Source organism: Podarcis pityusensis (assembly GCF_964106645.2).
Source record: "Podarcis pityusensis genome assembly, chromosome: 3".
In the NCBI taxonomy this organism is placed as follows: Eukaryota; Metazoa; Chordata; class Lepidosauria; order Squamata; family Lacertidae; genus Podarcis; species Podarcis pityusensis.
Window position 1 is genome coordinate 55,760,524 of NC_138026.1, and position 24,395 is coordinate 55,784,918.

General features: G+C 41.1%; 1 protein-coding gene across 18 annotated transcripts in view; it reads right to left on the bottom strand.

Annotated features, from left to right (window-relative positions):
• The window catches only part of TRDN (triadin), a 165,248-nt gene that overhangs the window by 97,001 nt on the left and 43,852 nt on the right, over positions 1 to 24,395 (bottom strand). For 17 of the 18 annotated variants that reach the window (XM_080999605.1, XM_080999610.1, XM_080999606.1 and 14 more), the window contains 7 exons: positions 21,203 to 21,262; positions 20,539 to 20,598; positions 17,425 to 17,547; positions 14,355 to 14,459; positions 11,095 to 11,160; positions 6,905 to 7,084; positions 1,362 to 1,421 (listed from right to left, as the gene is read on the bottom strand). In XM_080999605.1, the coding sequence (XP_080855731.1) occupies positions 1,362 to 1,421; positions 6,905 to 7,084; positions 11,095 to 11,160; positions 14,355 to 14,459; positions 17,425 to 17,547; positions 20,539 to 20,598; positions 21,203 to 21,262 (654 nt within the window). The remainder of the gene's footprint in view (positions 1 to 1,361; positions 1,422 to 6,904; positions 7,085 to 11,094; positions 11,161 to 14,354; positions 14,460 to 17,424; positions 17,548 to 20,538; positions 20,599 to 21,202; positions 21,263 to 24,395) is intronic. The other variant, XM_080999612.1, reaches the window with a different exon arrangement.

The window sequence follows — 24,395 nt, forward strand, 5'->3', positions numbered from 1 at the left end:
CTTCTTTAAGTTCAGTTTTTACACAGCATGAAGAATGCCCATAGTACAAAAGGATATATTTAGGAGGCATTCATTACTGTTAACTTGGTGAGAATAAGCTAGCAAAAATAAATGGAAGAATCTACCATAATGGTGGAAGTGGTAGTATCTGGGTCCTGATATGGTGGAACAAGTCGCTTGATTTTTGCCAAGATTTAGGAGCCTCACTTTAGACATCTGGCACTGACATTTTTGGCTTCAATCCTATGTACCTGGGAGCCAGCCCCATGAAACATAATGGGACTTACTTCTGAGCAAGCGTGCACAGGATTGTTCAGTTTGGCCAGCTTTCTGTGGAACAGACATTCAAAAGTGCAATTGAAATCAATGAGACAAATAGCTATGCTGCTCCTGGAACATGAATAGCAACTGTTTTACATCTAACCACTACATTTATTATATAGAGGATCAGAGTTGTTTTCAAGTTTCTTCCATAATTTTCTTGCAAATTTTTTCATTGAACAGTTTCCTAGAACATATTCAGTGCAGGGGCATACCTTCTTTATAAGTGGTCATGGCTCAAACATCAGAATCTCATAAATGGGTGTTTTGTCTAAAGATTATTTATATTTCACATGGGCAAAAAGGCAGATTCTTTCTTCGCCATTCATTCTGGTGGTAAGCTCATCACAGAATACAGTTCATTCATTGATACATACCCTATGCACATGTTCAAAGCTGATGCCTGATGGAACTGATACCCTCAGGTACCATAAGGCTTTAAGTTCACTGACAGCTCCAGCATGCAAAACCATCTTAACCAGCAACCATCATAAATTAACAGCAGTGAACATTGGCGTGACATATGATGAATATACTCATTGTGCTGGAGATCCCATTCTAAATTTTTAACAGATGCATTTCATATGAACGTTTAACATCTGCATGTAACAAAAAGAGTAAGCTTAAATGTGGTGGGCTTTCTCGTTTTCTTTACACTTTTGAAGATGACATAAAGAAATTTAAACCAAACCACCTCTTAACTTTACACATCAATCCCATCCTTTCTATGGCATAAATGCATGCAAAAGATATAAATTCCACGCCAATTGATGGTTAAGGCAAATGGTTTAATTCTTTCTTAGGTTTCCACTGGCGTCACCTTTTAAATCACCATTAATCTCAATGCATGCAATTATAGAAAAGAGTATTAGAAGCTTTAATAATATAGCCATTAGTTGATATGCTTTATTTAAACTCTCTTTGCACAGGCTTCATTTCCGCTTTTAACAAATGAAAAAAGCACACACATTCCAGGAGCACAACAAAGCAGAAGCTCTCCGCGAAACAGAGAGTGCAATGATAGAGTTCAATTCAAGTACCTGTATACAAATCCCCGTGCGAAAACATGTCAATCATATAACGACAGAATGCATATTGATCTAGCAGAACAGAAAGGGGGGGAAGAGTAATAAGACACAGTTTACAGGTCTTTTTCAAATCAAGCACTAAAGAGAGAGCTTAGCACTAAAACAAAACCTTTGCCAGTTTTTCATCTCCTGCTCAAAGTAATCAATAACCAAACAGGTGGTGAAATTCATGTTTCTGTTCCTCTTTTTTTTAAAAAGTGAGCTGCCATAGGAAATGCCTTCTGGCTCTCTGCACAGTGATCCCCTGATAGCTCATTGCATCTAATCATGTAGCTGCCAGGACTAGATTTCAGAGGCAAATCTCAAATACAGGCAGATATTCTTGCACACTCAGGGTGCTACTAGTTTGGAAGACCCCACCACAGCCAGGCTATTAAGGCAGGGGACTTCTGGCCCAGGGAACAAATGCTGCTCACTATTTATCTGGCTCTAGGGGTTCTCACCAGGTCACACTCCTTACTGCCCCTGCAGCACACCCTTCTCCATTTCTCCTGCCTGGCTAGCACAGGTCACTGAACTGTCACAATGCATCTTCTGTTTGCCGGGTTGGAGAGATGTATGTATGGAACCTCTGACTTTTTATGTGGCTAGGCAATAATCTATGGTACAGAGTCACATCCGTTGCCCCACCCACCAGTGGCATGTGGCCCTCTGAAGGTTGCCCAGTATGGAATGAGGCCCTTAGGCTGAGGAAGGCTACTACCCATGCTCTAAGGGAAATAAAAATGGCCTATTTTGAAATATCCATGGGACGGGTTAAGGATCGTTCCTCAAACTTCTTACATTGTGATTTATGTTACTGTAAGCAACTTTTTTTATTTCATTAACTAATGACTTTGGCTATGCAAACATATAATATTGTTCTTTCTCTCTCTCTAGTCAATGTAGAAAGCCAGACAGAGTCCTGTGCTGGCATTTGCTCACATTATAAACTGGACCATGACATTCTGTGGACTGTGCCTCTCATGTTTTACATACAGCTTCATATACACAAATGCATGCTCCAATGCAGAACGATGTGTTAAGAATGTCACATTATTGTGTGTTACATGCCATGGTTGCCTGATACTCATACGCCGGGTTATTTTCACTGAGCTGAAGAAGAGACCTGGCCATTTCCAGTATATATTTTAAATAAGTAAATAAATATGCAGGCCAATGCAGAACATCAGGCACACCATCATTTTCATTCTACAAAACACACACAGATTCATCAATGAGTATGCATGTATCAAAGAATGAGAAGAACTTACTGATACAGCAGGGAGGTGGGATGGGAGTGGGAAAGGATGCAGTAATCTGAAAGTATTTGTTCAGAAAGCTAGCCAGCCAGCCTGCCTGCCCTGAAGTCTTAGATGAATTTTGCCCTCGCATCAGTGGACCCAAGGCTTCATGTGCTACCATAACGCTCCTGTCAATGGTCTGATTCATTTATCTAGCAGTGATAGGTGACAGTTTTGGAATCAGTAATAACCATTTGACTGTCAGCAGGGTTTGCATCTGACCATTTCAGAATAGTTTCAGTTTCCTCCTCTGCTAGAGCTAGCAGCTTCCCCTTAGGCAGAATTTGTGATCCAGTTATATATTTTCTAAGCTAAGTTATGCAAGCCACTAAGAATTAAGCGTTCAGAGATGACAGAAAATTAACCGCATGATAAATTCATGTAACAGAAACGATATATTACTGATTCTAATTCATTTTCATTTTTCATTCAATAAAACAATATGGGTTGGATGCAGATTTAGTTATGCCTGCATCCAACCCTGTATTTTTTAAAAAAATAAAAAATCTGCAGGTGCTACAAAATAAGTAAACAACTGTACTCAAGAGATGGAGAATTCTGATGCTTAACTGAAGAATTTAGGTCAAGTTTATCTTTCTGAGCTATCACAGTTCCAGAAGGAATTTCCATTAAGTACTACTTCTGCACCAATCCCACAACATAGAATTGAGCTTCAGACAGCATAAGTAAAGCTTTGTGGATCACCTCCTGTGATACTAATCTGGAATAGGGATGTGTAAAACCACTGCCTTTAGTATCACTGATTTGTTTGAAGATGGGGGGGGGGGGACTCTGCATGTTCAAATAATAATAAATAAATAAACCAAAGAGAAGTTGCACACATTGTGGCAAAGGGCTGGTGCAGGCCTGTTCGTATTTTGCATGCACTAATGCATCTGCAACATTTATTTTATTTAAAATATTTACACCCTGCACTTCTGATTGCTCACATCCTGACTGAGATATCCAGCGCCAATTTGTAGTACCTCCTCTTCTTCCACAGGATGTAAGGAATAGCAGTAAATCTTATACACTTTACAGTGGGTCCAGAATTGATACTATATCTGTATGTGGAATCTGTTTTGGAAAACTACCACAACATTCGCAATCAGTAAGGATTATTTTATGAACACAGAAGGAATGCCAGAGGAGTCAACAGACACCCTAGTATTTAATTAATTTTATAAATAACAACAGATTTGTAGAGTTGGAAAGGATCCTGAGGTTCAGTCAAACGCCTTGAAATGCAGGAAATCTCAGCACGTGGTCCCTTATCCAATTTGAAACCATACCGGATCCACCTTAGCTTTACAACAATACTAGAAGTTTTAAATAAGTTTTAAATAACACTTAACTGCAATAAAGTGACTTACAAGGATACAATACTTGTACAAAACTACAAAACAAACCTCAGTTAAAATCCCTGTTAGATTGTTGTTGTTTTTAAGAAGTATTCTGTAGGCATCACAAATTCAGCAGGGAGAGATCCTGTTTGACCTCAGGTGGAAACGAGTTCCATAAAATTGGACCCATAATACTAAATGCATGGCATCTGGTGGGCGAAGACTGTGCATCTGAGCCACAGCATTTTGCACTGGCTGGAGCCTCACACAGAGCACATTGCAATCATCTAGTCTTCAAGTTAACTGAGCCTTGGTGTCCTACACCTCTGAAGGCACATTAAGCCATGACAGAGAGCATTAGGCTCAGATGACCTGTCATATTCATAGCCCCATTTAACCATCCCTCAAACCAGTACAAATTACTCAAGCTCAGAGCCCACAACCCTTTTTGGTATGAGCACTGGACTTGTGCCTCCACATTTCTATATGAAGTATCTAAGAAAAAGACAGGCATACTAGTATAGTTCTGGCTGGGGGTGGGATGGGCTATGGAGAGGCAGTAAGAATGTGACCATGTTCTCCCTGTTTAATATACTTTCTACAATAGTGCAAAATAGTTCAAATAAAACAACATTTTGCAATGTTTGCCTCATGTGCCACAGCTAAAGATTCATATTAAGCAAATGCATCTTATGGAAGTAAATATCCGTGATTCAATTAAATCCTAGGAAGAAATTTGCAACTGAAAAGCTAAGGGTTTTGGTCTAACAAATGCCCAAACCTGAAACCTGCTGGTATTTGTTTTGTGCTCTACACTATGGTAAACAGGGCAATTTTTATAAGTGCTGTGCAAATTTTATTCTCATGTATACCTGTTATCTTTTCACAACTAGTCATGCTGATAAATTTCTAAGGAAAGGACAATTCAAGATTGCAGGAGCCTACACGCCATGCTTTGCTGTTATTTTTGAGCAATTATTTTTCAGTTCTTCAATGACATGGAAACTGCAACAGCTTACAAATCACAGAGGCCAGGATGCCTAGCTGCACATATAAAAGACGTTCACTAAAGACAGATGCTTGAGAAAGACACAAAAAGCACAGACAGAAGCCTAGTGGGGAATTTTCAATGCTTTGAAACATATATTAATCCAATATATTAATAGCACCTCATTCTTTTAGTGTGAATCCCTATGCAGCCAAAACAGTAATATCCATGCATCAGAGGAAGGATTGAAAATTTGAGGAGATCCTAAAGTCTGCAGAAGCACAAAATATATTTAGGAAAACACGAAGTAGCCGCACCAAAAACTGCTTAATGAGGATTGAACGTTCTCAGTGGGATGACACCAAAACTGGTGGGAAGAGGGAATGGAATGGAGAATCTTGAAAGGGCATGGCTGGCTGGCTGGCATCCTGAACAGGAGTTAAGGAATGGAATGGGTGGTCTGGCTGGAACTGGCCAGTGAAGTTGCATGTGGCTGCAGCTGGCAAGAGAGGCTAACCTGAGAGAGAAGTCACAGTGTACAGAAGAGCAAGGCAGAAAATGGAAGCTGTAGGGAAGCTAGTATACTGCATCCGGCAATCATTCAAACAGCAAAACATTCTGTACAAGAGGGGAGAATGGCTAGAGCAGGGACCCTTGTCTTTGATGCTGATTTTAGCATTTTAGCCCTCTTAAACTCAGGGAATGCCCACTCACCAGAGACACATTTTTAAACTTGTTTCATATTAGACCAAAAGTAAAGGAGGCTGGCTTCCTAACTGGTGGTGTCGCAAAGGGACCTAGAACAGCCTTGTTCTGTTCCCCTTTCGTTCTGGTTTATGAGGGAGGCCCTCTCTCTGCTGAAAGGTTTCTAATTCCAACTCTCCTGATTACTGTACGGTTAGCACCTACACAGCAACATGAGAAGAGCCTTGCTGGTTCAGGCCAATGGCCCATCTAGTTTAGCATTCTGTTCTCCCACACATCAGACACCCATGGGGAAATATGCAAGCAGAATCCTTGAGTGAAACAGAACTCTCCCCATTTGAGCTTCCCACTGTCTGGCATTCCGAGGCATGCACTGCCTCTAACAGCAGAGCTAGAACATAGCCACTGGGACTAGCAGTCACTGATAGCCACATGCTCCATGAATTTGTCTAATCCTCTTTTTAAGCCATCCAAGTTAGTGGAGATCACTACCTCTTGTGGGAGCAAATTTCATAGTTCAACTCTATTTTATCCCATCCTGAATCTTCCAATATTCAGCTTCCTTGGATGTCCCTGACTTCTAGTATTAGGAGAGATAGAGAAAAACTTCTTACCCAACTTTCTCTACATCAGTTTTGTTGACCTCTGTCATGTCCCCACTTATTCGCCTTTTCTCTAAACTAAAAAGCTCCAAATGCCATAACCTTTCCTCATAGGGGAGTCGAGGAGATGTCTGCCACTCATGCTGGCAAAACAGTTCAGGAGGAGGAAGGAAACCCACAGATCTTAAGAGAGTGGAATACTATATACCGGTAAATGGACTGATGACATAGCTCCTTCTTTCAGCTAAGACTAAAGCCTTTCACCTCTTCGGTCTTATATTGGGAAACCCTTAGGAATGGAAGATGTGTTCCTTAAAGAAACATGTGGATTGCAGAAAGAATCATTAGTCAGTGGAGCAACACATTAGCCTTCCCAGGCATTTTGGTTTCATTTTCATTTTAAATGTGCTAGAATCCAATGCATTCTTAACATTATTTTCATTCTCATGTGTTAGGGGTAACTCTTTTTTTTAGGAGTACGTGTATGTATCTGGACTACTTTTAATTCACTGTCTGAATTTCTTTACCCATGCACTTCAGAGGTCCTCTGCTGCTGTCTGCTAGCATTGTTTACCTTTCTTCTCAGACTTTTCTGTAACCACCAGTGCTGTCTCTTCCTTTGCTTTGACTTTGGCAGGCGCAACTACCTCTGCTTTGGTTTCCTTATGCTTCACTTTTTCCGGTGCCTTGGGTTCTGGTTTTCTTTCCTTCACATCCTTCTTAGCCTTGTCTTCAACCTTTATGCTCTTCTTGTCTGTAGATTACATATATACATATATATGTAAAAAGTCAATATAATTTTTTTATGCCTGCAGGAAATGTATTTTTAGTAGCTATTACTGTCCAGATTATAGTTTACCGTTGATTTTATGAATTGCATGTTGTCATTTGTATTAAAAGAAAAGAAAAATAGTCCCCAAAGAATTTTAATTATTCTCAACAAACTCCTGGACATATTGAAGAATAAAGAAAGGAAATATCTTTCAGAACAACTTCCCCTCCTTTTTTCTTTTTCAGATTCCACCTATTCTGTTACTGAATTATTATTTTTTAAACCATCCCCCCCCCCCCCATTGCTATAAAGACAAGCATATTAACTTACTTTTAAAAGGGAAAAAGTAATCGACACAGACTGGGAGACCCATGTCTATAGATATATTGATTTCTTGTTTATTTGTTTTTTTGTTTGTTTTTTGAAAGCTAATTCTATCTAAACTTCAGGGATTTTGGTGCACGCAGACATGTACAGTTCACTTATAGAACTGACAATGAATCAGTTCACAATTAGTTTCCTTTTAAATGCAAAAGTGATGTCTTATCATTTTTCAAAACTGTGCTGTTAAAATTAAGCTATATTTTATAGGAATCAGATTTAAATGACTGTGGCATAACTTTTGCAATAACAATAGCTTTTTAAAAATCCTATTTCCACTAGCAATACCAGGAGCATTACACAGGACATATTTATTTTTCTTATGGGGTTTCAACTACATTATTATCATGTTTTCACATTGCATTATATTCAACAGTAGCTCAGAGCACATGGCAAATGCAAATTAGTGCTGTGCTGAAACCTTTCCTCCAATTTCTCAAAACCCTTTTTCCTGTGCAAAAGGAGTTTCCATTTTTCCTGCCTCTTTCTTAGGGCAGTTTACAATTTGGGGGCATGTGAGCTCACCTCATCATTGTAAGGCGGCTGTGGGTGGTGTGTGTTTTTCCTCCTGGTCTGAAGAAGCCACATAGGGAAAAATTCTTCTTCAAGCTTTAATCAAAGCATAGGAAGCTGGGAATATGGCTTCTGAGTGCCTGAGATCAGTGTACTTGCTGATTTCATCTTAAAAAAATATCTTTCTGCACTGATTTATTTAAAAGTAAAGAAGACTGCAATTTTAAAAAAAAATATTAGACACACAGCTGGCACCCTATCCACCTTCCTGTGCATAAAGGAAAGCCCAGGATGTCACAGGATTTTTCAGGAAATGGGGACACTCAGGAAGGCTGAACAGTGGAGACCGCCAGAGATGATTTGTAGAACTGGACAAAGGGCACTAAAAACCAACAACTTTTGGCCACTCTGCAACTAAGGTAAGTGAAAACACGCACAAACAAACATGCATCCCACCCATGAGAATTCATCTGAAATTTTCCTGTCCCCTTTAATAAATTTTGATTGCATTTTCCCCCAATGAATTGCTGGAGAATGGTCAAAAAATAGTGGGGAGAAATTTTCAGCATAGCACCAGTGCAAATTACAGATGACATGGAGTTCTATTGCATGAGCAAAGGCAAGTTGTTTTCTCATACACTTCATCAGAAACGGAACATACATTTAAATTCCATTTAACACCGAGGTCTCTAAGAAGATAGCTTGGGCCCCACCATTATCTGAAAAGGTCAAGGAAATGTAGGCTAGAGAGCAAGAGAGAATTAAGAGAAAAGACTTTGGAAAATAAATGCAATGATTTGGCTGAAGAGTTTCTCAGAGCTAGGTCAAATAAGCTCACCGAGTCCACCGTTTCTTCCTATCCTCTAAGGCTCTGGAGTTTTCTGGGCTTCGCCAATAGTCACCAAAAGCCTTAAAAATCTCCCTTTGAGATATTTGCTTATCCCTCTTTGAGAAGCATTTTGCACCCAAAACTTGAACAAAAATGTAATAAAATGTAAAACCATGTCATAAAGTGCAGGAGACATCATGAGTCGATAATATTCTATTTTTCAAATATTCTCAAATTGGTGACCCATTTATGAAAAGCTGAGGGGAATTCACCCATCACTAGAGGGTGGTGGAGCTTTGAAGGAGGCTAGGTATCACCATATCTAATTAACTAAGGATGTTGGAGCTTTTGCCTCTATCCTAATACCTGTGTGTGGAAATGGTGGTCAAGGGTGCATAGCTGTCAACTTTCCCTTTTTCTTGCAATGAATCCTATTTGGAATAAGGGAATTTCCCTTAAAAAAGGGAAAACATTGACAGCTATGCAAGGGTGTGAGGGAGAATAACCTAGAGCTGAATTTAGAGAAAGGAGAAGTAATGCCAGTGGAGAATGCATAGGCCTTGGAGGGAGTTAGCATGCATGTTCTGGATGAAATGGAAGCATCACCATCAGAACTTATTTAGAATCTAGGTGTTCTCTTGGGTCAATCTCTACTCCTGGAAAAGCTGGTTGCTCTGATGGCCAGCGGTAAGTTTTGCAGGCCCTTCTTGGAAAGGGGTACTTTGTTGCATGCTTTTGCATCCTCCAGGACTGATTCTCCAGAACATAATTCTAGACACGTCTACTCAGATTAAGTCTCACTGCTCAGTTGGAACAATTCCCAGGTAGAGATGGACAGTTTCTCTCTCACACACCCATCTTAAATTCCCTTAAATTTCCACAAAGGTTTATGATTCCCTGCTACAAAAACACACCTGTGAAAAGTCCCAAGTAAATTCATCAGAATGGAAAATCATCAGCATTCATCAGCATTTAGGTGCATGATTCTTCTAATTTTATATGCAATTTTCACTCACATGTGCATTTTGATGTGCATTTTCTTTTAATATATCCATTTTTCTACAAGAGATCTAGATTGCAAGCACAAGTTTTGAAGGACAGCTGTGTTTCAGTTTGTGTATTGTTTTGGGAAGTGCAAATTAGGTAGGTTCTCATTAAAATGTGAACTCCCCCACCCTTATTCCCAGGAAATTATGAAAAGGGGCTGCAAACTTAAATAAATAATTTTATCCCATTTGTAAGGGGGTTTTGTCCATCACAAACTTTACCAATCATATATATAAAGGCTGGGGGGAAATAAGATTGATGAGAAAACCTAAAGCTTTTCTTCTTTCAAAGCAAATTTAAAAATAGAACAGAAAAATGAAGAATAGAAGTTGTCCTCCTCCTCACAGCCCACTACCCTAGAATGTGTGTGGTAATTTTGAGATAGAAGCATCTTATCCAGGCATCTTTCCTCGCCTTGCTGTAGAAAGAAGTGAAACTGTCAGTGACAGAAACACACATAATCTGCTGGAATGAAAAAGTTGGTGCAGTAAATAAAAGAGGGAAAATGAACGCCTATTTTTAGATGCTATGAAAGTCACAAACAAAGAGATGGTAAACAACCCGAAAAAAAATCCTGATCCTCACTAAATAGAAAACTGATACACAGGTAGAAAAGCTTTGTTAGAAACACATCCCTGGAATGAATTTTGGAGGGGTAAGGTAAGGGAAAGGACAACAACCGCCTCTTATACAATACCCACAGGATATTACCAGAAAACTCTGGATATTCCCTGTGTTTCCTAAGAAGAAGCACTTCATGAAATGGATATGCTATGTATTAGTACTGGGTGTGTGGGTGGCTGCCGGTGAGCTATGGACAAATGTCATGCAGCTGCTCTAAAATGAACACAAGCCCAGGGAAGGTTATTGCAAAACAAATTTGTTACGCTTTAAGGTGCCCCCAGGACATTTGATCATAATAGAGAAATGTGAGTAATGAAGGGATTAATAGTTCTTCATCAAAACACAACACTAAGTACACCAAACCAAAAGTGTTAAATTCATGATGGGCAGAAAATACAAAATGGTAGCCACTGGTGAACAACTACTGGGAAGTTGCACATGAATTGGAAGCTGCTCATGAATTGGGCACCACGGACCAAGCCTCCTTGCCTTCCATTCTGCCACAGTTAATGATACCCAAAATTTGCGGCCTGGTGTAGGCCATTTTCACTGTGCCTCATGGTAGAGCCACTTCTCCATGAAATATAATGAGCATTACCTTTTGGGGAAGGCGGTGCTTTCTTTTTAGGCTTTTCTTCCTTTGCAGGTTTCTCTTTGGGGGGTTCTAAAAAGGAACAGACACGATACAGCACTTATACAAAAAACAGCAGCTGAAATCCATTTGTTTCAGTGGGTCTACTCCAATTTAATTGGGTACAATCCTATTTACATTTTACATATCACCTATGAAAATCCACATGTGTAGGATGGTCTATGTTATACACTCTATGCAATGGCAAACAGTCAGAGATGCATTCACATACTTTTAAAAGCAAACAAACCAACCAAATCCCACCAATCAGCTGCTCAGGAGGGCATTGGGGGTGTGGATTCAGTGATTGCAATCTAACCCGAAATCTCTCCAAGGAGAGAGATTTCAGAATTTAAACTAAGTATATAGGCTCAGCTACAGCTCATCTTTACACCTCTGTTTGACTGCAGTCATACGTCTGAACTTCTTTACAGCAGAGAGGGTTATTTGAAACAACCAGAAATTAAAGCTCAACACAACATAAATATGGATTATCACATATGCCTGTGCCACACAGACGCTGATAATGAGAACTGGAAATCCTTTTAAACCCTGGTTTATCCATTGAAGTTATTTCAGACAATAGCTGTTTTGTCAATCGATAATCTCATTCCCTGCAGGGTATGAACTTTAACCCCAACTGCCCACTGCAAATACTGAAACATGATTATGCTGGAAGGAAAGTTTAAATTCGATAAGCTAAAATGAAAAATGACCGTAAGTGCTCCTGCAAATACCACATGTCCACTTGCCTTAAGCAAGTCATTTCCTTTTCAGGCAAATACAATGTAATTAGTTTTTCTTTAATTATCATCCATCAACCTTGGAAGTAGAGCACAAGTGGATTCTGTGCCTGGGAGAACACTGTGTTTTCATGACAATTTCATGGAATAGTCATATAACAGGTACCCAATGATTTCTGTAGAATCAGTTAACATAACATTGGACAAGTTACCCCACCTGAATCTTAGAACAGGTATCATTTCCCTATCCCATGAATCTTGAAAATACTCATGGGAACAACTTCATCGTCATTTCCATTTTCCAGATGGAGATCTGAAGCTGAGGAATCAGCTCAGTTCGTTCTCGGCCATAGTTCCCATTCATTCCAATGAATGGCACTTGTGCAGGAAGCACTCTTGGTGCATCGTGCCTTTGGTCAATAAGATACAATTCTAGCTATATGTAGATAAAAGTGCTTTTACTTTTCTGAGCCAATGTGAGGTATGCCCGTGAAGCCATGCACCTAAAAATGATTGACAGTGTGCACATGCATTGAAAACTTGTAATTTGTTACTCAAGTCCCTAAAGAATAAGGCAGTTAACATTTTACATAACGCTTATCTATAAACAATCCGGCAATCACTAAATTAATTAGCATATCCCTCCTCCCCATCTACTGCCACTGTTGCAACCAGGCTGGCTCATTATCTTATTTAATTAAAACCAGTGTTTCATATATATGTTTTCACCTCACTGGCCTTCCCATAATTTTGAAAGCTTGAAACTAATCAGATAAAGTTTTAGGCTTTGCACATATGAATTTTTAAATCTGAAAACAACTGCAAAAAAGTCTCTACTCTCTTGCAGCTGAAAGTGCTAGCTTCCTACAAAAAGCAGCATTGTGGCTTGATCCCCATATCGAATAGGGAGGCATCTGAGAAGGTTTGCCACCATCAACAGTCATTCATACAAATGAGATTTACAGCTACAGCAAATCCTGTTCCCAGCTGATAGGAGGAGTGTCCCTGTTCAGCAGCCTTGTAGCACACTCTGGAGCATGGGTAGGCAAACTAAGGCCGGGGGGCTGGATCCGGCCCAATCACCTTCTAAATCCAGCCTGTGGACGGTCCGGGAATCAGCATGTTTTTACACGAGTAGAATGTGTCCTTTTATTTAAAATGCATCTCTGGGTTATTTATGGGGCATAGGAATTCGTTCATCCCCCCCAAAAAAATATAGTCCAGCCTCCCACAAGGTCTGAGGGACAGTGGACCAGCCCCCTGCTGAAAAAGTTTGCTGATCCCTGAAGTATACAGGGTCGGGAGGTCGTAGGAGGATAGGAAGTTTGCATAAAGCTAAAGAGGTGGAAATCATAGATCATTCAGTAGGTGTCAGTTAGCAGTCCAGTCAGATGGGTGGGGTACAAATGATAAAATTATTGTTATTGTTATTATTTTTATTGATTAGAATGTTGGACTAGGATCTGAGAGACCAGGGTTCAAATCCTCGTTCAGGCAAGAAGCTCACGGGGTGACCTTGGGCCAGTCACTATCTCTCAGTTTAACCTACCTCACCGGATAATTGTGAGGATAAAATTGGGAAGGGGAAGAAGCATGCATGCCACATTGAGCTCCTTTGAGGAAAGGTAAGATGTAAATGTAAAAATAAATATAGTTCGTGGAATGGGAAGAGGCACCAGCTTACGCTTTTCCCCAGGCAGCAAAATGTCTTGAGTTTTGCCCTGGCTAGAGCGTCACACAATGGCATTGTTTCACTTCTCCCCAATCTCCCAACAGTGTGAATTTCCAGGGATCCCAGGCACTTACCCAAGGTCTGGTTTCCTCAGAATGAGGGACAGCAAAGACTGTGGTGTCGTCAGGATATGTATTTTTTTACACAGATATACAACCTGAGCCTACTATGGAGGGGCTCGCAGCATTAACACACTAGAAGGTCTTGCTTCTCCCATAGTCATAGCCTTGGATTCCAGCAGAAACCAGGCATGGCTCTCACTCACTGGCTTCTGCCTGAAGCCTGTTTGTAGCTTTTAGTTCACACGCATGCCTTTTTCCTTCTCACCAACAGCCAGGTGAGGGGGGGGATCTACCCATTTGCCCTCTGGCACAAAGCCACTTCTGTTGCTACCCTAATGAGCCCTACATAGGGGACTACTACCCCTATGTATGGCCTGGCTATTCCAAGAATTGAATCTTTGCTGGATCCAGGAATTAGGTGGGTCTCAGGCAGACATACAGCCTAACTCTCTGACCCTCCAAACTCACAACAGTATTTATCTTCCCAGGGGACAACATGATAGGTTTGCCTACCATTTCAAGAGACAGGCCCTTTAGTGGCTGGTGGATCATAACTGGTCCCCACCCCCCCAGCAAACGTAGAGCTTCCTCTCAAAGTAGGGCATCATCTCTCCATATCCCTGGTGGTTTATTATATGAGTCAGAACTCTTGAGTTGCTCTTTATAGAATTCATGAAAAGCAGCGATTACCTTTGGCTTTCCCCACTTTTTCAGGTCGTTCAGGTTTGCCGCTCCTGTCAGGCTTTTCTTTCTTTTCGGGCTTTTCATGTCTTTCGGGCTTTTCTTTGTGTATCGCTACAAAAGGACAAGCATATTTAGGTACAAGATATAAAAACGGCATCTTGGTCAAATGGTACCATAGCACAATGGGGCTTTCAGACTAAGCTGAGGACAGATAGCATCCCACCCCCACCCCCACCCCCCGGAACTGCTGCCTTTTACCTTCCCTTTATTTCAATGAAACTGTGGCATGCTTGCTGAGGGAATCCCATTTAAATGAATGGCTACGGCACAGCAGCAAAGCATAGGGGAATTTGTTCCTATCTCCTATCTATTACTGGGTTGACCTGCTGTTTGTTTGCTTAATATGGGAAAAGCTAATTATCATTGCCATTTTTTCACAACGCACTGGCTTCCAGTATCTATTTTCCTGACAAAATTAACTACTGACAGCTAGTTTTAATTTTTAAAGTATATCCACACACACACACACACACACACACACATTCCTAAGCTACTAAAACACACACATATAAACCCCATAATATAAAACTGGCAGGTGTGGGTGCTAAGAGTGCCAAGAAAAACTGGCTGAGGGCCAAAACAGATGTAGCGTCATGGTCTTGAGGAATACAACACACCACACACCCACACATCACTATTTAAGCACAGGAGGAAAACTCCCATGAGTGCCAACATAAACGTCGCTCCCAGGATTATCAGGAGAGAGTGCTGCTCTCAGGTTCTGCATATGGCTCCCTGTAGGCATCAGGTTGACCACTGTGAGAAGAGGATGCTGGACTAAGTGGGCCTTTGGCTCTTCTTATGTCCCTATGTCCTTCAGGGGAGGCATTTTCATCAGGACCATATTGTGGGTGGAAGATTACCCGCTTCCCCGTGTCCCATGTTCATGGCCCTGCAACCCACCACCACAGTTGTTGTCTTGAAATAAAAAAACACATCAAATTCATTTGCACATTTAGCATCATGTCTATTTCGGCCCCGAACCTCTTGGATAAGAATGTCATTTCAGCTTTTGCTACTATGCAGTAACAATAACAAATCATCTCTAAAAATGGCAGAAATGTCCTAAACCCTGGTCCAGTGCTTTCAGGGGAAATGGACATTTATGTATTTCCCAGTCTGGCTACCTTTAGCAAGGAAAGATCTAGTCCAAATGATTAGTCAGGGAAGATTTTATAAGCTTGAAAAGAATCATAGACTTGTAGTGTTGGAAAAGACCATGAGGGTCATCTAGTCCAACCCCTAGCAATGCAGGAATCTTTTACCCAATGTGGGGCTCAAACCCACAACCCTGAGATCGACAGTCTCACACTTTACCCCAAGAGTTGTTCCCATTTTCATTTTCAATTGTCTAAGCAGGAAAACAAAAAGGGTTTGTTGGCCAGCAACTTTTGTGGATTAGAATGGGGCTGACCACACTGACATCACTAGGATTTAGGTATCAAGGTCTGCAGCCGATAATTGCAAGAGATGGAGCTTTAGGTAAAAATCTATATTTTGCTTATTTATATATCCCTCCCTACTCACTCCTTCAGAATAAGAGGTTTATTTCGCCTGCTTGCTGTGGAGCGCTGGAAGCCTAGGGTAGATGCTTGAAAAGCAAGTGGAATGAGGGCGGGGGGGGGGGGAGCGGCACAGTAGTAGACATAGTCTCAAATGACTTAAATCAATTTCAGTCAGATCCTGATTCAGGGAAGCAGTTCAAAATGTCAATAAGTGTTTTCATTAATGAATGATCCTGTACACTGCGGCATTATGGTGGTGAAAAATAGCATGCCATTTTCAATGAAAACTATTATCAGTGAGCGGCTTTGCTGGGGTCTAGGACTTTAAGAGAATAGCAAGTTGATACGAAACTGCTTTGTCCAACTATACCACATTAAAAAAGGCTAGCTCGGGGGTGTGTGTGTTATTTTCACATCAAAGCAAAAGCAAGAGAGGAGGGCCGACTCCGTCTCTGGCCTTGATTAACAGTATGATTGTTGCAGAGCATGCAGGAATGTGAGCGCTTGTTCAAACCAAGCAAATGACGGATGTTTGTGGAGGCAGCTAATTACCCTCCAATTTTATTCTGGTTATTGTTTTTACACCCGCTTCTTAAGCACTTCACTTGACTGGAAATTAAAACCAGATATTGCTTCCTCTCTGCTGAGTCAAATGAAAGTACACAATAATGTTGCTTTCACAGAGGAATCTCATTGGTGCCACTGGCACAGTGAAGAACTGCACTCTCTGGCACATCGGCCGAGAAAGACTAAAACACTTTCTCATTGGCCTTAATTACAAGACATGATAAACCAGACCAGGCCATGCCAGAGGGGCACACACATGTGGGTGCCCAGAAGGGAGCTCACACCTGCTTTCTCCAGCCTTTTTTTAATCCTGTGGAATGCTGAGCTAGGCCAAGGCTAGGTCTAGTGTGTTGTCCAAACCTAGGCTCATGCTTAAGCTTGCTAACCACAAGCACAGATTCGGTGGACATACTGAGCTCTTTCCTTGCTAACCACAAGTTGTAGTCAGGAATGAATTTTGGGTGCAGTATGTGATTAGCAAGGAGAGAGTGTAACCACATGCTTAGATTCAGATAACACGCTAAGGTGAACTTTAGCTTAGCTCAACCAGGAAGGAGCAAAGCAAGTGTGAGCCCTTCTCCAAGAGCCTGCACATTCGCAGAAAGTCATAGTTTGGCTTATTGTGTTGTGTGAACCAGCTCACTGTGTTGGAATTTGGGTCATAGCAATCTTTTATTTATAGCAGCAGTGTTCCTGTGGTTAAGGTCATCACGTTATCATCATTGGTGCCCACAGGGCAAGACTCTGGCGCAGGCATCCAGGGCCCCACCCAGCAAAATGAACAGGAGGACCACCAAGCACAGCAGGACTGGCTTACCACATTTTGAAGCCACACCCATTGTCATCTGAAGAGGGACCATTTTGCTCACTCATAATAATTTCTCCTGTGCAGAAGTACAGAGGTACGTGTGCACCTCAGCTATGTCCCTCAAATAACCACTTACCTTTAGAGATTTCTCTTTTTTCAGGTTTTTCTACTTTCTCTTCCTTTTCAGGTTTCTTAGCTTTCTCTGGCTTCTCAGGTCTCTCAGGTTTCTCTGGCTTTTCAGGTTTCTCTTTGGGAATTGCTAGAAATAATAACACCAATATATTCATGTATCTGAAATATGCATATAATATATTTTATTATATACATTCATGTATATACATATATCTTAGAGAGGTACACCAAAGAATAGTGTCTAACTTGAAAACACACACTTATAGGTCCTGTGATGTCTAAGACATTGAGGAATAGTGACTTGCAGTACAATCGTAAGCATTTTTATTCCAGACACTAATGCACATGAACACCTGCACCCTCCCTCTGCCTTACACACACACAAGCACACACACAAAGAGATGGACAGACACACACTCTCATGGGCGTGCAAACAGACACAACTTGCTAACTACAATATTGTAATTTATATTGTAATTTAATGTTGTGAACTGCCCTGAGTTCCACAGATGAAGGGTGGTATAAAGATTTAATTAGTTAATTAACAACTCCCTCACTTGCCTTCCCTCTCATTCAGCTCCCCAATCAGCTGTTGAATGGAAGAAGGCACACAGTGTTAACAAAGAGGGTGAAGATCACAATCGTGCTCTTTGAGTTGTTCCATCGGTGAAACAATTGCCCCTCTCCTTTCCATGCATGCTCTTCCAGGGTTTCTCCTAACTCTCACCCAAGCCAATTTCAAGGGTGACGGGCGTAAGAGGGGGGGGGAGCATTATTGTACAAGTGTAAATCTGTGTGCAGAGCTTCTACTGACAGGAATGGTGAGGTGAATTCCACCTCATGATGCCACCATGTGCCTCCTCAGCCAATTGGTGTTGGGAGGAGCTGAAGAGTTCTCTAGTTGGTGTTTGAACACTGACAGTTGTTTGGCTGGCTGAGGAGAATGTGATTGCCATCTTGAGGTGCATGTTGTGGGACAGCTGGGCAACCCACAACCAGGCCCAAAGAAAGGTCTGCGAGGGCCACAGGAAGTAGGTTGCCCTTGTGTGTTTTATAAGTCTAACCTATTCTGCATTGGTGGTAGTGGTTGTCATTAGAAATTAGTTTAGCTTCAAGATGGTGAATTAGCAACAAGGTTTCTTTAGTAAGTGTATCTCTTCAGGGAAATCTGCATTTTCAAACACTGCTAGCTCATGGCCTGCCACACAGAATTAACACCCACAGACAGCTGCCAGCTTACACTGGTATTGCTGCTGTCCCCCGTTTCTGCATTAAAGACATTTAAAAATCTTCAGAAACTGCTTGGGAAAATGCTCCCTCAGTAGGGGAAAGCAAGACTTTCCTGATAAAAATAACTTTCCCATGAACTTAAGCAATATTCCTTATCACAAGAGAATGACTGGTGAGGGATGAGTCTGATGAATTTGGGAATTTAGGCAGCCCTTTCTTCCTTCTTGCAAAAGCTTCTGGCAGACAGCAGAGGACAGTTGTTGCATTATTCTCACCCTGCCCTGAGAATAAACTCCCAGATCCTAGATTTAGTTCATCAGAGAATAATAACAATGCACCATCAATTTATAATGAGACAATAAGAACGTGCATGGAGTTTCCAGAAAGAAAACAATGGAGGGGGCACTGTAATGGCAACAAAGGGAGAAAGAGGTCCTTAAACAAAAAAGGATGATTCTTTTTTTTTGAGACGCTTTCTTCCTTTGCCTGCAGGAGCTTCCAAAACTCACCCCATCACAATCCATCATTTACATCCTCTGCCGTATCTCCAAGCCATCACCTAAGAGCATTTACACCACCACTAACCCAGCATGACACACTCTCCTCCATGACCGTTTTTGAACCCCTTCTCCTGGTTCCATCCTTCAAGCCTGAATACAACCACCACCATAGCACTCCTTCTCCCACTCCAAGCGCTCCTTAACAACTTCCTGTTCTGGGCTCTGAAGTGCTACTTTAACATCCTAATTTGTGTTACTTGTGGCTTCAGGGACATTGAATCTAGTGGGTGGTAGTGGGTGAAAGGTGGAGAACCACTGACTTCCTTTATTTTGAAAGTCATGCTGAAGCCCCGGCGTGCTTCCATAGCCTTGCTCCAGAATCCAAGCGATGTCAAAATGTTTAATCATCCCTAGAATTTTAAGTCTCCTATTTTGGCAGCACCTGCCATTCTCAGATAAGCGCATAGCCTTCAGACACGGCTCTTTCTGCGTCCTTATGAGGAAGTGGTGGTCACTGTTGTCCTACAATCCAAGATTAGCATATTGTGCTGTGAGGATGCTGCCAAGGCTAACCAGGCAGGCCTGGCAAACTAATTAGAACAATCCCTTAACCTATATTTGGTGGCAGGAAAAGAGATTTGCTCATCATGCCAATACATTCTGCAATTATCCACATCCCCCTCTGTTTACCCAGCTAATTGGTTGCACCAAGGAGACCTCGATGCTCCGTAATTCTTTTTGAAACATCTTTAACGGCAAACTGTGTAAATGTTACTGGTCAGTATAAGTGCAAAATGAATGCTTTTGGAATTGGTCCTCTGCATCACAGTAAATGTTTCCATTTTGGTTTGCACCATGGCTGATTTTAAGCCAGCCTGATATTTATTTATTTTTGCCCATGGCAAGTTTTTAGTTCAGCCTCCGAAAGGCTGCTCAGCAACACAGCGAAAGGTCACTCTGTGTTCTCACTGCAGCTGCTTCTGTCTTCACGGGAGAGTGAAAGAGGCAAGATATTTTGTAGTGCTCTCCAATGCCTTATGAACACAAGTGTCTGCAATGAAGATTAGCACCTACGCATTTTGCCTCATATATCTGGTTCTACAGGGGCTAGAGACTTGCTTTTCAAGCATAAAAATGGAAGCACAGATTCCTGGCCAGCCAGTGAAGCTAACAGGCTCTTAATGCTAGGTTAGCAAGTCATATGACTGAGCTGAATGGGCTTAGAGTGCAGTCTAATATCCATTAGGGTCAGCTCATCTGGCTGAGCCCCCACTGAACTGGATAACCTATTGATTGGTGGGTAAGGCTTTTCACTCCCAGAGCAGATATTTGTGTTTCTGAGGAGTTCTGCACATTCTTACAAACAGAACACACTTGGAATAAAATACCTTTGGGTGGAGGCTTCTTTTCAATTTTCTCATGCTTTACAGGCTTGTCTGGTTGGATTTCTGGAAGCAAAACACCAGTTAGTTCCTGGAAAGCAATTTTAAAAGTACATTGGAAAAACAACAGTGCCAGTTAGCTAGTGCACTGAATATTTGAAATTATTACCATTCTAATTTTGTATACCCTACTTTTTTCCATCCACAAAGATGCTGCTCAAAGAGGTTTGCAAATATAAATGCAACCATGAGCCAATCATTAAAATACAAATCATGAAGATAGTGAAAATGGCCACAGAAAAACACAACCACTACATGAAGCAGCAGGATAATTCAACAATGCTTTCAACTGTTGGCAGAACATAATTAAGCAGGAAGATGTCCCAGCAAACTAATACGGGGACAGATTGAGAACGCCACATACAGAGCACCAGCATAAAAAAGCCCATTTGCATGTTGCAACCAATCTTGACTCGGCTTGCATACACAAAGGGTGCAACTGTCTATCATAAAGGATGGGCAGATTCACAGAAGAGGAGGTGGTCCTCCAGGTAGCCCAGTTTAGAACTTTATTGGTAATATCCAGCACCTTTAATTGCACTCGGAAATGCACTAGAAACAGAAAAAGGGAAGAAAACATACCCATAATAATTTAAATACGAATTATTACCTTTGGGTGGTGGCTTCTTTTCAGTTTTCTCTGGTTTTTCAGGCTTATCTATGTGGATTTCTGGAAGCAAAACATCACTTAGTTATTGAAAGAGATACTATTGTCGCAGGAAGGCAGTGGAGAAAATATGTCAAAAACACATCAAAGTTACCTAGCTTAGAAATGAAACTTTTGAAATATTGAAAAAGAATATATATTGCCTAGACACAACAGTGTTCTTGATAGTGTTGCTGTTTTCAAAATCCAGTATTTATTCCAAGGGGGGCGGGGGGCAACAGTTCACTCTGTAGGGTCAAGCTAACAAGGAAGTGGAAGGGGCAAAGCCACTTACTAGGACAGGGAAAGGAAAGGCAGTAGAAAGGTAGCAGATGCACAGATGCTCCTCAGAGCCAATCCAATGCTCCGACTGGCGCATCCACACACCACAATGCCAGTAGCAGAGAAAGGGGGGGCAGTGGGGGCGGTTCGCTCCGGGTGTCATCCTGAGGGGACACCCCCTGGGACACGCACAGCTAGCCCTGCCCCTGGGTGTACAGCATGTGCGCTGCTCCAGGTGATGGAGCATCTTAGCCCCGCCTCTGCACACTCCCATCTTACACGCTCCCCCAGTAAACAAATAATATATATATATATATTAATGAATTTATTGTTTCATTCCTTCCTTTAAATTTGCAAAATGGTGCAAGGATGAAATTGTGTGTTAGTGCAACTGAGCAAGATCTCTTGCCTCACGAGTCTTTAGCAGTGAGTTCCTCTTTGCTCCCCACCAGACATTTTTCAGGTGCAGCCTCCTTTGAGCTCCCTGTTGGTTTTACATCCAGGGCTATGCGTGTAGAACAGACTCCATTGCAAACGACTACCATTGAGTTTTATGGGGCCATGTTCACAGAGAAGAGACAAATTCCTTTGCCACTCCTAAGAGTCCTGATGTTCTTGGGGAGAGGTATTGATTTAAACCCACTACCACATTTGGGTTCCTGATACAACCTGACAGCTACTCAGTGGGGTCAGTTTTATAGCCGAAAAACAGCATCCCTAAAGAACTTGTAACATTTAAGGGGGGGAGAGAAATCATTCCCCCCCCATCAGCTTCTTTTCAGTGCCTTTTTTAAACAGCATCTGCTTTATTCTCTATGACAAATAGCTTTAATTTTCTGCTAATCACATCATATCTTTTTTGCTGAGTTGCCAAAGCAGTTGTAGTCTCATAGAAGACTTGCATGGCCAGTTGAAAGGATGCAATTTATCTTCATCAGAGAGGCATATTGTTAATAAATCCTAAATATTATGAATTCATGTTTAGAAAACTGACAGAATCCAGCAGCAGCAATGATAATCTCAGTCACCAAGGCAACCATCCTGATTCTCTATAAGATGACAGTACAGTTTATTAAATTATTGTGAGAGAGTATGTATTTTTAAAGAAGTATTTCATTGCTAAATTTTCATTAGCTACCAAAGAAATCCAGAGGGGGGGATCCACAGCTTTCTTTTTACACTGCTGGTTTCACAGCAGTTTAGAATTTTATTTCCTTGATCACCTTTTCTGATAATAGAAAGATACACATCACCTATAGGCAAATAATTATTTTATATTCTCTAAGATGAAAAATCAATAACCTGTTCAACTACAATTTTAAAATATTGAGGAGATATGTTTCTATAAAAGTTTAGCAGATCAGCATAGCCTTGCACTGCTCCATTTGGAATTCCCAAGCCACGGCACAGATTTTACAGATTATAATATGAAATTGTTTTCCACATATACACTGAGGTATTTAATCAGACTGACTATTCTTCCTGCATTGTCCAGGCTTAAACCACAATAGCAAGAAAATGCTTGTGTGCAAACTAGATATATAGTTATAGTTTTTGCTTAATTATTATGTTTCATGTATAATCACACAAAAAGTATGGTTCAGCCAAAGTTCAGCACTAATCTCATCCACATTCCACAGTAAGACATAAATTGTGACTTGTCGTGCATTCTTTCCATCCTGCTCTCCTGGCCTGCACTTGGGAGAAAACAAACCATGATCCCTGACTCAGCTTTACATCTGAACCAGGGTTTGTTTCACTCCCAATAAACAATTATCTATAGCCAATGTTTGGGTTGTTGTTTTTTAGCTTTCTGATCGTGATTTGTTGGACTCAAACCAAACATGATCTCAGATTCAGTTGTAATATGAACATAATGTAGGTTCCAAAATTGAATGGGCAAACTTCCACTTGTGCAACAAAACCATACATTCTTCTCCTTCCCCCTGTAGACCCCATGTGCCACCAGATCTTCTCCAGAGTGCCACCCAATCCTCCAGAACAGCTTTTAAGGGCATGTGGTGGATGCAGGGGGCAGAAGGGGAGGCAGGTGAACTTCTGTTGCACAAGAAGTTTGTTCTGCTCACACATGGGCAGAATTAGATACAATCCATGGTTTGCTTCTCCCCAGCTTGGTGCATTCATGGTAAACCATTAATTATGTTTCACTGTGTTGCCTGAACTGAGCCGCAGTAAAGTTCCTCCATGCGGAAGTAGAATTTCAACTACTTAAAAGCACCTGAGATCTATGGCTATAGGGCAGCATGCAAATTCAGTCATTCAATCAGTTAATTAATAACTCTCCCATTGAGATCAATGGAACTCAAAAGCACAAACATTGCTTGGATTATTCCAGTTTTTCGATACAAAATCCTGGAAGATTAGAGTTTGATTTCAAATGATGAAATATAAACTTACATTGACCAGCTCCTCTACCAATATAACATAAACTATTTAATTTTAAAGCTCATATTTGAGCATTTGGGGGTTAATTCTGACAGCAATATGTCTGTCTTGATTCCTTCATGTCAAATGCATATACGAATATAGGAAAAGGCAGAAAGAAAAGTCTATATTATAGAAGTAGTTTGGCAAGCAGTGATCAGAATAGTTTTAGCTAACCATTGTTCCTCTCCTCTGACTGCAAAAGTGTTGGGCTCAGTGAGTGGGAAATAACATCTTTAGCAATCTAATTAGCTTGATCCTTTTGTAGTTTTAACCACAGATTAACAAGGGTTTATCTCTATGCTGGCTTGCTGCTTTGAAGTCCTATTTTCTGTCAATTCAGGATGCTAACTGCCCCATACTGATGTCTATCAACCATTCAAATTAGAAAAGGACATCAGATTTTGCCTTCTGACATCCAAGACCCCAT